The sequence below is a fragment of the Mauremys reevesii genome, linkage group 4 (genome assembly GCF_016161935.1).
Source record: "Mauremys reevesii isolate NIE-2019 linkage group 4, ASM1616193v1, whole genome shotgun sequence".
NCBI lineage: Eukaryota > Metazoa > Chordata > Testudines > Geoemydidae > Mauremys > Mauremys reevesii.
The window spans coordinates 65,665,082-65,679,331 of record NC_052626.1 but is presented as its reverse complement, the minus strand read 5'-3'; the positions used below and the strand labels follow the sequence as shown (position 1 = coordinate 65,679,331).

Here is a 14,250-nt window from a genome sequence, read left to right as displayed (position 1 = left end):
TCAGTTAAATGTCAGTCTGTTACATGTAGGGTGACCAGATAGCAAGTGTGAAAAATCAGGATGGGGGGTATACAAGACAAAGCCCCAAATATCAGGGCTGTCCCCATAAAATCAGGACATTTGGTCACCCGAGTTGCATGAAGCTCATGCTGTGTCACTATTGATACTGCTGGACAGAATGTGGATAATTCATTTATTTTTTAGATGGAACCAAAAAGATGGTGTCTTGGAGTTTCTCCTTTTCTTAATTAATTACAGTAAGCCCTTTGGGTATACAGTGTGCATCCTCTGAAGTTCACCCTTTGCATGCATGCTCAATTTTCTGGCATCGTCCAAAGGGTATTGGATGTATGCTATATGTTTTGCCTCCTTGCCACTGAAAATTCTCTAAAAGGCATTACACTAGTGTAGTTAGGTACAACTTACAAAAGGTTAGTAAGATTTTGGAGTGGGTTTTTGTATTTGAGGGCATATTTACAGCAAATTGCTTGCAGGATCAGAAACTGCATGTTGCAGCAGTATGTGTGAGAACTATTACTGTGATGCCTGAAAATGTGTGATCATGCATCCTTTCATTGCATGTTAACTTATATTTTATGGTTGTCAGTAGTTTTATTTTTAAACCTGTTTTCATGGGTTTATAACTCCATGAAAAAATCTTGTTAGATGTGAAGCTTAGTATAAACTTGCAGCCTAGAGAATTTTTTCATGGTGACTTCTCTTAGTCATATTTCAGAGGAGTAGTGCACCTAAGTAATGCCTAAGTATAAATTGCACCATCTTACCCAGTAGGCGGAGGTGAAAGTAAGCTGGTATGGTACGGCGTACTGGCAAGAGCTGGTAAGGCGTGCCGGACTGGACCAGCTTCCCCGGTGGTGATTTAAAGGGCCCACGGCTCCAGCCACTGCAGGGAGTCCCGGGCCCTTTAAAGTGCTGCTGGAGCCCAGCAGCTGGGCTCGGGCAGCACTTTAAAGGGCCCGAGGCTCCCCACAGCGTCCAGAGCAAAAACTCAAAAGGTGGTAATAAAATGTTTTTTTTAAGTACATCAAAAGCAGGAAGCCTGCTAAACAACCAGTGGGGTCCCTGGATGATCGAGATACAAAAGGAGCGCTTAAAGACGATAAAGTCATTGCGGAGAAACTAAATGGATTCTTTGCTTCAGTCTTCATGGCTGAGGATGCTAGGGAAGTTCCCAAACCTGAGTCATCTTTTGTAGGTGACAAATCTGAGGAACTGTCACAGATTGAATTGTCACTAGAGGAGGTGGTTTTGGAATTAATTGATAAACTTAACAGTAACAAGTCACCGTGACCAGATGGCATACACTCAAGAGTTCGGAAAGAACTCAAATGTGAAGTTGCAGAACTATTAACTATGGTTTGTAACCTGTCCTTTAAATCGGCTTCTGTACCTAGTGGCTGGAAGATAGCTAATGTAACGCCAATATTTAAAAAGGGCTCTAGAGGTGATCCCGGCAATTACAGACCGGTAAATCTAACATCAGTGCCGGGCAAATTAGTTGAAACAATCATAAAGAATAAAATTGTCAGACACACAGAAGAACATAAATTGTTGGGCAAAAGTCAACATGGTTTCTGTAAAGGGAAATCGTGTCTTACTAATCTATTAGAGTTCTTTGAAGGGGTTAACCAACATGTGGATAAGGGGGATCCAGTGGACATAGATTTCCAGAAAGCCTTTGACAAGGTCCCTCACCAAAGGCTCTTCTGTAAATTAAGTTGTCATGGGTTAAAAGGGAAGATATTTCATGGATTGAGAACTGGTTAAAAGACAGCGAACAAAGGGTAGGAATAAATGGTAAATGTTCAGACTGGAGAGCGGTAACTAGTGGTGTTCCCCCAAGGGTCAGTCCTATCCTATTCAACTTATTCATAAATGATCTGGAGAAAGGGGTAAACAGTGAGGTGGCAAAGTTCGCAGACTGTGAAGAACTTCAAAAGATCTCACAAAACTGTGATTTGGCAACAAAAATGAAATTTAATGTGGATAAATGTAAAGTAATGCACATTGGAAAAAATAACCCCAACTAACATACAATATGATGGGGGCTAATTTAGCTACAATGAATCAGGAAAAGGTCTTGGAGTCATCGTGGATAGTTCTCTGAAGGCGTCCATGCAGTGTGCAGAGACGGTCAAAAAATCAAACCAGATGTTAGGAATCATTAAAAAGGGGATAGAGAATAAGATGGAGAATATGATATTGCCCTTATATAAATCGATGGTATGCCCACATCTGGAATACTGCATACAGATGTGGTTTCCTCATCTCAAAAAAGATATACTGGCACTAGAAAAGGTTCAGAGACGGGCAACTAAAATGATTAGGGGTTTGGAACGGGTTCCATATGAAGAGAGATTAAAGAGGCTAGGACTCTTCAGCTTGGAAAAGAGAAGACTAAGGGGGGATATGATAGAGGTATATAAAATCATGAGTGATGTGGAGAAAGTAGATAAGGAAAAGTTATTTACTTATTCCCATAATACAAGAACTAGGGGCCACCAAATGAGCAGGAGGTTTAAAACAAATAAAAGGAAGTTCTTCTTCACACACCGCACAGTCAACTTGTGGAACTCCTTGCTAAGGAGGTTGTGAAGGCTAGGACTATAACAATGTTTAAAAGAGAACTGGATAAATTCATGAAGGTAAGTCCATAAATGGCTATTAGCCAGGATGGATAAGGAATGGTGTCCCTAGCCTCTGTTTGTCAGAGGGTGGAAATGGATGGCAGGAGAGAGATCACTTGATCATTACCTGTTAGGTTCACTCCCTCTGGGGCACCTGGCATTGGCCACTGTCGGTAGACAGGCTTCTGGGCTAGGTGGACCTTTGGTCTGACCCAGTACGGCCGTTCTTATCAGCACTGGGCCCTTTAAATCCCTGCCTGAGCCCGGCTGCCGCAGCCCTGGAGGTGATTTAAAGGGCCAGGTGCTCCGGCTGCTGCGGGGAGCCCCGGGTCCTTTAAAGCGCCACCTGAGACCCGCTGCCACTATCCCAGCGGCGGCAGGGCTCTGGCAGTGCTTTAAAGGGCCCAGGGCTCCCCTCAGTGGCAGGAGTACTGGGCCTTTTAAATCCCCGCTGGAGCCCTGCTGCCCCGGGGTAGCTCCGGGCCCTTTAATTCACCCTGGAGCCCCAGGGCTCCCAGCCGCCTCTGCAGCTGGTAGCTCCGGGGTCATTTAAAGGCCAAGGGGCTCCCAGCCACAGCCGGAGTCCCAGGGCCTTTAAATATTGAAAGGCCACGCCTCTTCCAGTTGAGGCCCCGCCTCTTCCGGTTGAGGCCACGCACCTGCTCAGGACTCGGTGTACCAGTAAGTCCTTTAAGTTACTTTCACCCCTGCCCTGCCAGTAGGTAGGTTACCTGTGTATTCAGAGTCACGACTGTTTGCTTCACTGACTAGTTTCAGGCTTTCTACTCCAGCTCTGCAGTGCTAGCTGAGAGTTATCTGGATTCTGCTCCTTCTTGTGCATAGGCAGAGCTACTATGTATTAAGTTCCAATCAGTTAATTACACTTGTATGAACCCACTGTAAACAATGAGGGCTGGTAATTGTGTTGGCCTGATTTGGCCTCCAGGTCTTTTATATTGGTGGTAATGCACAAGAAGGAAAAGAGCTTCACTCTTGATGCTTTCTGCAAGACAGGCAGAAGGAAAAAATCTCTAAATATAATATAAATAATTGTAATTTTAGTGCACATGATACTACAGTTGTTGAGACACATGACGACACATGATGCTCTTTTTACAGCACCATTTTCCAGAGTAGAGCTGCAGTTCAGTTTTGAATGAGTAGTAACTACTTGTATACCTAAATTTGGGATTCAGCACTCCAGTTTAGAAGAATTCGAATAACTTCCCCTTCAGGTGGAGTGTGATCAAACTGTTTGCTGACAGTGCATGCAAATTTGTTAATATGAGCATTTTATAGTCTATGGTAGGAAACTAATGCACTTGATGGGTTTTTCTCTATGCCTTTTGGATCTACTTTAGTCACTTCAGTCATGGGGTCTTACTGCAGTGACTGCTTTGATCACTTTTTTAAATTTCTGTAAGATTGTGAATGTAGTCACATTTACTGTATTTTCCTACAAAGGAGCAGATCTGATCCTTTTTTACAAAAAAAGGACTAGATGCACATACTGCATCAAAGAACATTAAGTCTGACAAAGATCACTAAAGTAGAGGAATCGCTTTTTTGACCTTCAATAATAAGGTGTGATGGGACATAATGTTTAATAATTCTGTTCTGTCCAAGTATTGAAGATGTATAACTCTCAATACAAATGATGTACAACTGTGCTCTGTCTTGACACAGTACTATCTTACTCTTAGTGTTTGCTAATGTAGCCCATGTTTAACTCTCACGTGAGTGCTGCAGCGATATTTGTATTTTTCTGGCATTGTCTACTAACTTACTGCTCAACAAGTCTCCCAGAACCTGAAATGCTGCAGTCTAGCTAACTGGACCTGTAAAACTTTTACTGTCGTAGCAAGTAACTAACTTTTCACTGAACTGTTTCTTTTGTAACCTAGTAGTAGAAAAGCAAACTTGTATGTCTTTCTGACTTTAATATTTTCAAATGTATACTTACACAGATTTGGCAGCTGATCAGAAGATTCTTCATCTGGTCTCCAATGACTCCTTTGTCTCCATCCAGCCTTCGTTATCCTCTGGACAGGATTTGCCAAGGGACAACAGTGATAAAGTGTGCCTCCCTAACAACCACCATGTGGATCAGTCTCTATCTAGTGCATGTGACACTGAAATGGCTTCTCTTGTACCTTTGCATTCCCACTCCTATAGAAAAGATCACAGACCACGAGGTGTGCCAAGGACCTCTAGCTCTGCTGTTGCTTTTCCAGATGCTTCTCTAAATGACTTTCCTCTCTATCAACAAAAACGAGGACTAGATCCAGTCAGTGAGTTGGAAGCTTCCAAACCCCATTGTGGATCTAAAGAATCCTTAGCTGAGAGCTCTTGTATTTCAGGAGTCTTTCAGTTAGATGACATCCTGAAAAGTAGTAGCCCTCAGCAGCTGGCCAAGAGTGGGAAGAGCAAATCTTTGAAAGCAGAGAAAAGCGTGGACAGTCTGAGAAGCCTGAGTGGTAGGAGTAGTGGTTCAACAGAAAGCTATTGCAGTGGAATTGATCGTGACACTAACAGTACCATCAGTAGCTACAAAAGTGAGCAGACCAGTTCAACTCATGTAGAAAATGTGTTGTCGGAGCATGAGGAGTCTCCTAGAGAAGAGAGCAAGACCAGCAAGAGAAAGGACTGCTGTATTGACTCAGAGGATGACAGTAGCTCTGCTACAGATAAAAGGTCTAGTAGTGAAAGAACTGCTGTAGAAATGAGCACTAATAGTGGTGTTCAAGAAACAAAGGATTCTAACACATCCGATGAGATACACAGTCAAAGGGGTCTTAGTGCCTCTGCTTCAGAAGAAGCCAATAAGAACCCACATGCCAATGAACTGACTACACAAGTAGACAGGCCACCTGGGAAGGCTGCTGAAACACGAGATGATCAGAGTGAGAAATTGGCTGCCTTAGTTGATTCAAGAACTTGTAAAGAAACAGGTGGTAAACAAAAGGAAGGAGATGTACGACCTAAATCCTCTAGCTTAATCCATCGGACAGCCTCTGTTCATAAATCGAGCAGGAGACGGACAGGAAAAAAGCGGGCTAGTAGTTTTGACTCAAGCCGGCATAGGGAATACATGTCCTTTCGAGGTGTGTCTGGAACCAAACCCCAAAGTGCTGTGTTTTGTCATGACGAGGACTCCAGTGATCAGAGTGACTTGAGCAGGACCTCAAGCATGCAGTCAGCCCACCAGTTCAGCAGTGATAGCTCTTCCAGCACCACTTCCCATTCATGTCAGTCTCCTGAGGGAAAGTACAATGCTCTAAAGACCAAATACATTAAAGAAAGAGGAGGCGCAGACTCGAACACCCACAAAGCCCATTTAGGCTCTGAAGGAATTAGCAAAAAACGTTCAACACGTCGAACTTCTAGCACTAACAGTGTGAAGAGTCGTGCCAGAGTATTAAGTCTGGACAGTGGTACTGTAGCCTGTTTAAATAACCCAAATAGCTTAATGGCACCAGGTAACATAAAACAATTAACCACTTCAAAATCAGATTTGGAGGCCAAAGAGGGAGAGGTGCTAGATGAGCTATCTCTATTGGGAAGGGCTTCACATTTAGAGTCAGTCACTCGTTCTAGGAATAGCTTACCAAGCCAGGCTATGTTTCCCGAAGGGGAAGAGCAAGAATCAGCAAGTGGAGGTAAGTAACAAAGCTACCAGAAGTAACATTACCACATGTTGCTACTAAATTTGGTATCCATGATTATTTGCTCTTTGACTTACAACAAACTATACTTCAATTCTTCATCCTGTTCTGGTTTTAGTTTTACTAGAGACAAAAGAAAAGCTTCCCCATGGAAGTTCTGTGTTTTAGAGGACGCAAAGCTTTTGGGACTGTGTGTAAGGGCATGTAATGAAATATTATAGAATCCATTGTTGATATTCCTTGTTTTTTTTACCAGAACTGTGTCTTTGGGTTACATCATTGTAACTGAGGGTAGACCTGCTTCACTATTGCTCTCAAAACAAATTAAAAGAATCCTACATTAATTTATAAAGCTCTTTTTAAGCCTTTGTGCTACTTGAAATTGTAAGAATAACCCTTCTTCTGTGCCTGTTAATTGGAATTGTCTAGCATGGCTTGGTACTACACTTTAAAAAAAAAAAAAAAAAAAACTGCCCTTGTGTCTTGAATTGCTTTTTCTCATGACAGTTTGGTTACTTCACTAAATCTTTATAGGAATTTGATTTTTTGCGTTAACCTTGTCATTGTTACCAAGGTGGTTGAGCAAAGTCATTTGCATCAGGATTAGCTTTTTTTTCTCATTATGAGCCAACCCAATCCTTCCAGTGACAATGAGGGGAATGTAACTTCCTGTTGTTGTTCCATCAGTAATCCAAGCAATTTTAAAACATGAGACGTAAACTTGACTTATTGGTTGCAGGCAAAATGAGCATAGGGATGTACTAGTCTATTTTTTTCATACTGAGGATTTCATCAGTATCAATCAATCATCTGTTTCAGCTTCTGCGTTTCTTGAGTCATTTTGCCAAACTGGCTATCTTAGACCAGAAGGGTTGACTCTTGTCACTTGGTTGTGGAAATTGAATGGACCAGAAATAAGAATTTTCAGGACCTCTGTATAGTTACTGATTATTTCAAGTCTGACTTCTAGTTTCCTTTAAATTTGGATTTCATCGCTGATATCTGGATCCTGTCAATGAAAGTCATGAAAACTATAAAACTTCAAGTGTGTAGGTAGATGGAGCCTGTATAAACATTTGTAATTAAGTTGTAAGACATTGTAATTAAGTTACTTTTATTAGAGCAAGTATTAAGTTTGCTTAAATCATAAAAAGTAGTGAATATTTCATCTTGTAAGATGAAATTTGTTTAAAGTCTGTTTGGAAGACTAAACACAATTCATGCTATCCCTTTACTGCCCTTAGTTTAGAAGCAAGCATTATAACTTACAGTACATTTAATTTCTGAAAAATTGTGAAACTGGCATTAGGGTTCTGTCAGTGATTCTTGATCAAATTTCATTTAGTTTGTGTTTTTATATATATATATATATATATATATATATATATATATATATATATATATATATATATATATATACACACACACACTGTTTAGTTGCCTTTAGTGTGAAATCTGCAAGTCAAATTGGGTTCTTTCTAGCTTGTCTATCATTAGTAATGCTACGATTTAGTCATGAGTATTTTTTTAAGTCATGGACACATCACGGGCAATAAACGAAAATTCACAGCCCCATGACTTGTCTGTGACTTGTACTATAAATACCCGACTAAATCTTATCTGGGGGGCCCCCAAGGAGGGTCTGCTACTTAGGGGTGCCCCTGCGGGTCTGCTGCTCTAGGAGGGGTAGGGGCTGCAACACTGGGGGGAGGGGCGCTGAGTAGCAGTTGCTCCGGCTGCCCTGGGAGTGCTGCCGGGGGCTGCTGAGCTGTGGCTGCTTCCGCTGTCCCCGCGACCACTGGCTACTTCAGAAGTCATGGAGGTTGCGGAAAGTCATGGTATTCCACAACCTCCATGACAGACACAGAGCCCTAATCATCAGTAATGAGTTCTGGAACTTAACGAATCACCTAATGAAGCAATCTGAGTCAGGAAAGAATCCAGCTTGTTCTTTCACAAATAGCTCTTCAAGGTTAACACTGTTATAACATACCCCTGGTCTACACTGGGGGGCGGGGCGGGGTGTCGATGTAAGATATACAACTTCAGCTACAGGAATAGCGTAGCTGAAGTCGACGTATCTTATTTCGACTTGCCTCCCATCCTCACAGCGCGGGGTTGACTCCGCTACTTCCACTTGCCCTGGTGGAGTTCCGGAGTCGACGGGAGCATGTTTGGGGATTGATATATCGCGTCTAGATAAGATGCGATATATCGATCCCCGATATATCGATCGCTACCTGCTGATTCGACGGGTAGTCTGGACATACCCATAGTAAAAACATCCTTGTCACCAAAGTGGTAAGCAGTTTTGATTTTAATACCTATTGGGAACAGATCTGATTAATAAAAGGGCCTGTTTATAAATTCACTGTTCTCACCATAACTGCACTCTTCTTAGTTTATTAGTAGTCAAACTACTTTAGTGTAAATTTTTTGTTTGAACGGTTTCTGATATGCAAACAAGGATGGATACAATACACTGTCTCTAGAGATGACTGATCTTAATTTTTGTGTGAACACTAATCACCTTTAGTTTGTGGCAGAGTTGGTACATTGATAGTAGAAATATGCTGCCAATTTGCAGGCCCTTTATGAAGACAATGCATACCAATCCAAAAGGGATTAACCCCTAGGTACTTACCTGCAGTGAGCTGTCCAGTATAAGATTTTGTTTAACATGGAAAGTCCTTCCATTTGCTGTTCCTTCCAAAATGGCTGTTTTCTGGCATAGATCCTTAATGCTCTGAATAGGCTGCTTGGATGAACAAGAAGAATATGTGGGAGAAAGTGATCGAATTTGTACAGTATTTGCTCTAGTTATGGAGAACTACCTAGTACACCTGAACTCAGGTCAGGGCTGGTGGGTTAAGAGAACATCTGGAGAGGAGTGTGAAGGCATATTTCAGTGGGCTTGTCTCAAGCTGTTGGAAGGAAATGCTAGCTTTTGTACCTTGCTGTGTTAATCTTGATTTAAGTCAACAGGAAGGAAACCTTGATTTGAATAATTTAAAAAGTAATCTTGCTTTGCATTTGGGCTTTTTAGTTGCCTTCCTAAAGGGTTGATTCTAAGTGGTTGGTATAAACATTACAACATGGTTATTTGCAAACAAATTTAGCCTTTACACTAAATTTGTACTGCTTTTTGCTAGAATGGAAGGTACACTGTATCTATATACCTTTGTTTAAGCAGTTGTCTTAACATACACTTCAGATGCTTGATTTTTACGTTTTGGTTAGAAAATGGTGACTGACACATTTCTTGACTTAATTAGTTTTTACTTTTGATTTATGTCCAGCTGTATTTGTCTGGAAAAAAAAATTAAAAATACACAGCAATAGCATTTTTAAAAACTTGTTTTTCATTAGTAAAATAAAACTACCTCAAATACGCTGGATACATAAGAAAAATTTAGCAAAACATCATTTGCATTGAAAACTGATTTTATTAAACAAAGGAAATATTAAATAGTTAGTGAATTGCTGGATTGCTTTTGGTTACTATGGGCCAGATTTCAAAGGTAGACAGGTGCCTAGAGCAGGGGGTGGGCAAACTATGGGCTGTGGGCCACATCCAGCTCACCAGCCATTTGAATCGAGCCCAAGGAGGGGGATCAGGGCTGGGGCAGCGGGTTGTGGCTCCAGCTGGGGGTGCAGGCTCTGGAGTGGGGCTGGAGATGTGGAGTTTGGGGTGCAGGAGGGTACTCCAGGCTGGGACTGAGGGGTTCGGAGGGCGGGAGGGGGATCATGGCTGGGACACGGAGAGAGGCTCAGGCATGCAGGCTTACTGCAAGCTGCTACCAGAAGCAGTGGCATGTCCCCCCTCGGGCTCCTGTGCATAAAGGTGGGCAGGAGGCTCCACTCCACATGTTGCCCCACCCCAAGTGCTGCCTTGCAGCTCCCATTGGCTGGGAACCACGGCCAGTGGGAGCCACAGGGGCGGCGCCTGTGGATGAGGCAGTGTGCAGTAGGGCTGCCTGGCCGCACCTCCACGAGGGGGCACATGCTGCTGCTGCTTCTGCTTCTTCTGGGAGCAGCTCGAGGTAAACCTGCATCCCTGAGCCTCTCCCCCTGCCCAACCCCCTTGCCCCAGTCCTGATCCCCCTCCTGTCCTCTGAACCCTTCAGTCCCAGCCCAGAGCACCCTCCTACACCCCAAACCCCTCAGCCCCAACCCCATCCCAGATCCTGCACCCCCCCCACACCCCGCACTCTTCCTGCCCCAGCTTGGAGCCCTCACCCCCGCACTCCCCCACCCCAATTTTGTGAGCATTCATGGCTTGCCATACAATTTCCATGGGCCACAAAGTTTGCCCATCCCTGGCCTAGAGGGATTTTCAAAAGCAATTTGAAATCAATGGGAGCTGAGCGCATAATCAGAGTACTTTTGAAAATCCCTCTAGGCACCTGTCTGCCTTTGAAAATCTGGCCCACAGTGACCAGAAACAATCCGAAGTGCTTTTGAAAATCTCTCTCCATCTAAATACCTTTGACAGTCTGGCTCCTTTTCTTTTACTTTATTAGAATTAGATCTCATCCCCTTCCAAATGGTTTTTATTCATATATTTGACAGGGAAAACAAGCTTTCCTGCTTTCATTCCATATTGGTTTCTCAATTTTGAATGAAATAGTCCAACTGAAGAAAATATTCTCTCTGCTCCTACTAACTAAACTGAAACCAACAGTAAGGCAAAAGCCTTTCTGCGCAACAGAAACTGTAAGTACTCGCACCTGGAAAAAGAAAATACAGTAGGGGGAGGGATAGCTCAGTGGTTTGAGCATTGGCCTGCTAAACCCAGGGTTGTGAGTTCAATCCTTGAGGAGGCCACTTAGGGATCTGGCGCAAAAATTGGTCCTGCTAGTGAAGGCAGGGGGCTGGACTAGATGACCTTTCACGGTCCCTTCCAGTTCTAGGAGATTGGTATATCTCCAATTATTATTATTACAGTACCAGCATTTGCTAAATTGTAAAGACTGAACACAGTATCAACAATGTAGTGCATAAAATTGTGTTTATAATGCTTGAGTTGACCTCACAAACATGTCCCCTCCACCCCTCCAATTCTTTTGTATAACTAAAAAAAGCAGATCCATGGGCTTATTAAAATCTGAGGATTCATTGCATCATGTTTTTATTTATTTAAATGTTAATGGATTATAACAACCTATGTCAAGGCCTAAACTTACTATAATTGCAAATTAAATTTGCAACAGGTTTATTTTTGAAGAGAAAAATGTGTGTAGTTTAAGAAATCTTTTGTAAATCTAATTTTATCCTCCCTGGATTGAAATCCCTCTTGACGATGCAGAGTTTTTTTCCTACACAATACACGGAGTGTTTAAGGAGCTGCTCATCCTATTCCCTTGTCTAATGTATTGGTCTATAATAAATCCCCACCATTACTCTGTTTTTGTCAGTTGCAACTAGAATCCTATCTCTAATATGGGCAACCCAAGGCTGAATGAGTCAAATGTGCATGCCTTTTTTGCTGTCTGTAGTCCTTAGGCAACATTCCCCTCTTAAGCCTATAACAGAATTCATGATTCCCAACGTTCCTCTGCAGTGTAACTGATAATTTTGTAACGTAACGTGTCACTTCTCCCATACCTCACCTTTAATGTCTTGTCTACAGATGTAACAGTATACTGCTACCAAGTTTTTTTTATTTTATTCAATGTGGAGGTTAATACAGTTCCACGTGATGAATTTTTTTGGGTTCTTCATTGGAAATGACTTAGCAAACAGAACTTTCTTTTACAGATGTAACAGTATACTGCTACCAAGTTTTTTTTATTTTATTCAATGTGGAGGTTAATACAGTTCCACGTGATGAATTTTTTTGGGTTCTTCATTGGAAATGACTTAGCAAACAGAACTTTCTTTTAAACAGTTTTATGTATGTCAAGTCCTCTGAAGTTAAGAAATGCTAGAATTAGGTTATCTGTGCAACCTTTGGCCTCCTTGTGTATATTCAGTAGGATAGTCTCTAATTACCTAGTCACATAACTAGTTGTTCTACGGGACTCCTGCCTCATTCACTGCACAGGATGTAAATTAGGCAGAGTTACAAGAATAGATAAGAAAGCAATGCCTTGACCATTGCCTTGGTCCCAGAAGAGCTGTTTCATTCTTTGTTCTGCCACACTTTCTTGCCTGATGTCACATAAGAAAACTATCATAATGCATATGCACATTGCAGCTGAATTAATGTTGCAATGGCAACCTTAGTTCTTGCACTTTCTAACTTCTCAGCCTTAATGTTCTTTTAACATAGTTTTTGGGGGGAGAGGGGCTTGGTATATAATAAAAGTAAAGATCTGGTGTGCAGCAATGCCTTAAAACGTCTTTAACTTGGTAGAGCTCGCTTATCACTTAGACCTAGCTGCCGTAAGAGGCAGCCAAATGAAGTGGAGTAGTTCAGAAACTTCCAACCTCATAAGTAGCCATTTAACACTTCATGGTGTCAATGGTATGAGCAGGTTCATGGCAAAAGTGGGGATATGACTACAGAGTAAGCAAGTTTAATATTGAGAGGGGGTTTATCATTAGCCTAAACTATCTTTTTTTTTCCCTCCTGCCCTCTGAGAGAAGTTTTACTTTCATTGATGCTCTTTGTGGCCCAAAAACCAAAATGGCAATGTCTGTGAATGATAGCCACTGGGCTTAAAATAAATATTTCCCACATGTACCACTACGTGCCATTGCAAAAGCGTAACACAATTGGAAAGCACAGTATCTTGTGTGGAAAGTCCCTCTTCTACCAATAAGTCAGCAGTTAATTGCGGCCTTCTGGTCCTCTCTATGCTCTTCTGGCAAAGGTGGACAATCTGGGCCTTTTCACTGGAAGACTTATGTGCCAAGATAATCTTGCTCCTTTCAGGTGCTTTGTGTGTGTCCCTAGAGAAACTATTGTTGTATAAGGCCTATTGTACTGAATCTTGGCCTTTTGATCTTCTCCTGAAACTACTTAGCATTGTGTACAATCTTGGGTGTCCAATGAGCAGTGGATCTATGACACCTTGATCTGATTCAGGAGTTGGGCAAAATACAGCCCATGGGCCGGGTCCGCCCCATCTAACATATCTGTTTGGCTTGCAATGACTAATATTTCTGTCCGGCCTCCTCTGCCCCCTCGCGATCTCAGAGTTCGGGCCGCTAAAAGTCCCGCGGTGCAGCGGGGCACTCAGGCAGGCAGGCTGCCTGTCTGGCGTGGCCCCACGCTGCTCCCAGAACTGGCCGGCTGCTGCTGGCATATCTCTGCAGGCCCCTGGTCGGGGTTGGGGGGAGGGTAGGCAGCTCCGTGCGCTGCCCCCCACCCTCAGCACTGTCCTCACAGCTTCCATTGGTCGGAAACCTGCCAATGGGAGCTGCAGGGGCAGTGCTTGCAGGCGTGGGCAGTGCATGGATACCTGCTGCCCCCCTTGCCCAAGGAGCACGCAGAGACACGACAGCTGCAGCGGCTTCCAGGAGCAGCATCGGGCCATGGCATGCAGGCAGCCTGCCTGAGTCCTGCTGCACCGCTGGCTGGGAGCCACGTGTGGTAAGTGCCTCCTGGCCAGAGCCTGCACCTCGCACCCCCTCCTGCATCCCAACCCTCCTGCACCAGCCCAGAGCTGCCTCCTGCAACCAAACGTCCTCCCAGTCCCCACATCCCCTGCATTAATATAGTAGAAATATGTGGCCCATGATGACTTACCGAAATTCATGAAAATTATTGCCCACCCCATATGTGATCGTACCTTATTGCTACAGATCCTGAGTGGGGTCTGCTGATCAGCCTTTGGGTAGGTGACAGTTTGATAGGCTTTTGCTGGAGCAGTCATAGAAGGAATTGAGGCATGTGTAACTAGCACAAACTTGTCTGACTCAAAGTAGTGGCTGTTGACAGTAAGGAGTACACCTTAGTTGCTTACCACAGGTGTTAGGTATTATTTACA

The 14,250-nt window shown here is 43.1% G+C and overlaps 1 protein-coding gene across 5 annotated transcripts in view; it reads left to right on the top strand.

Moving 5' to 3' along the window:
* The window catches only part of PCNX1 (pecanex 1), a 134,490-nt gene that overhangs the window by 23,461 nt on the left and 96,779 nt on the right, over positions 1-14,250 (top strand). For all 5 annotated transcript variants that reach the window (XM_039534582.1, XM_039534581.1, XM_039534580.1 and 2 more), the window contains exon 6: positions 4,616-6,307. In XM_039534582.1, the coding sequence (XP_039390516.1) occupies positions 4,616-6,307 (1,692 nt within the window). The remainder of the gene's footprint in view (positions 1-4,615; positions 6,308-14,250) is intronic.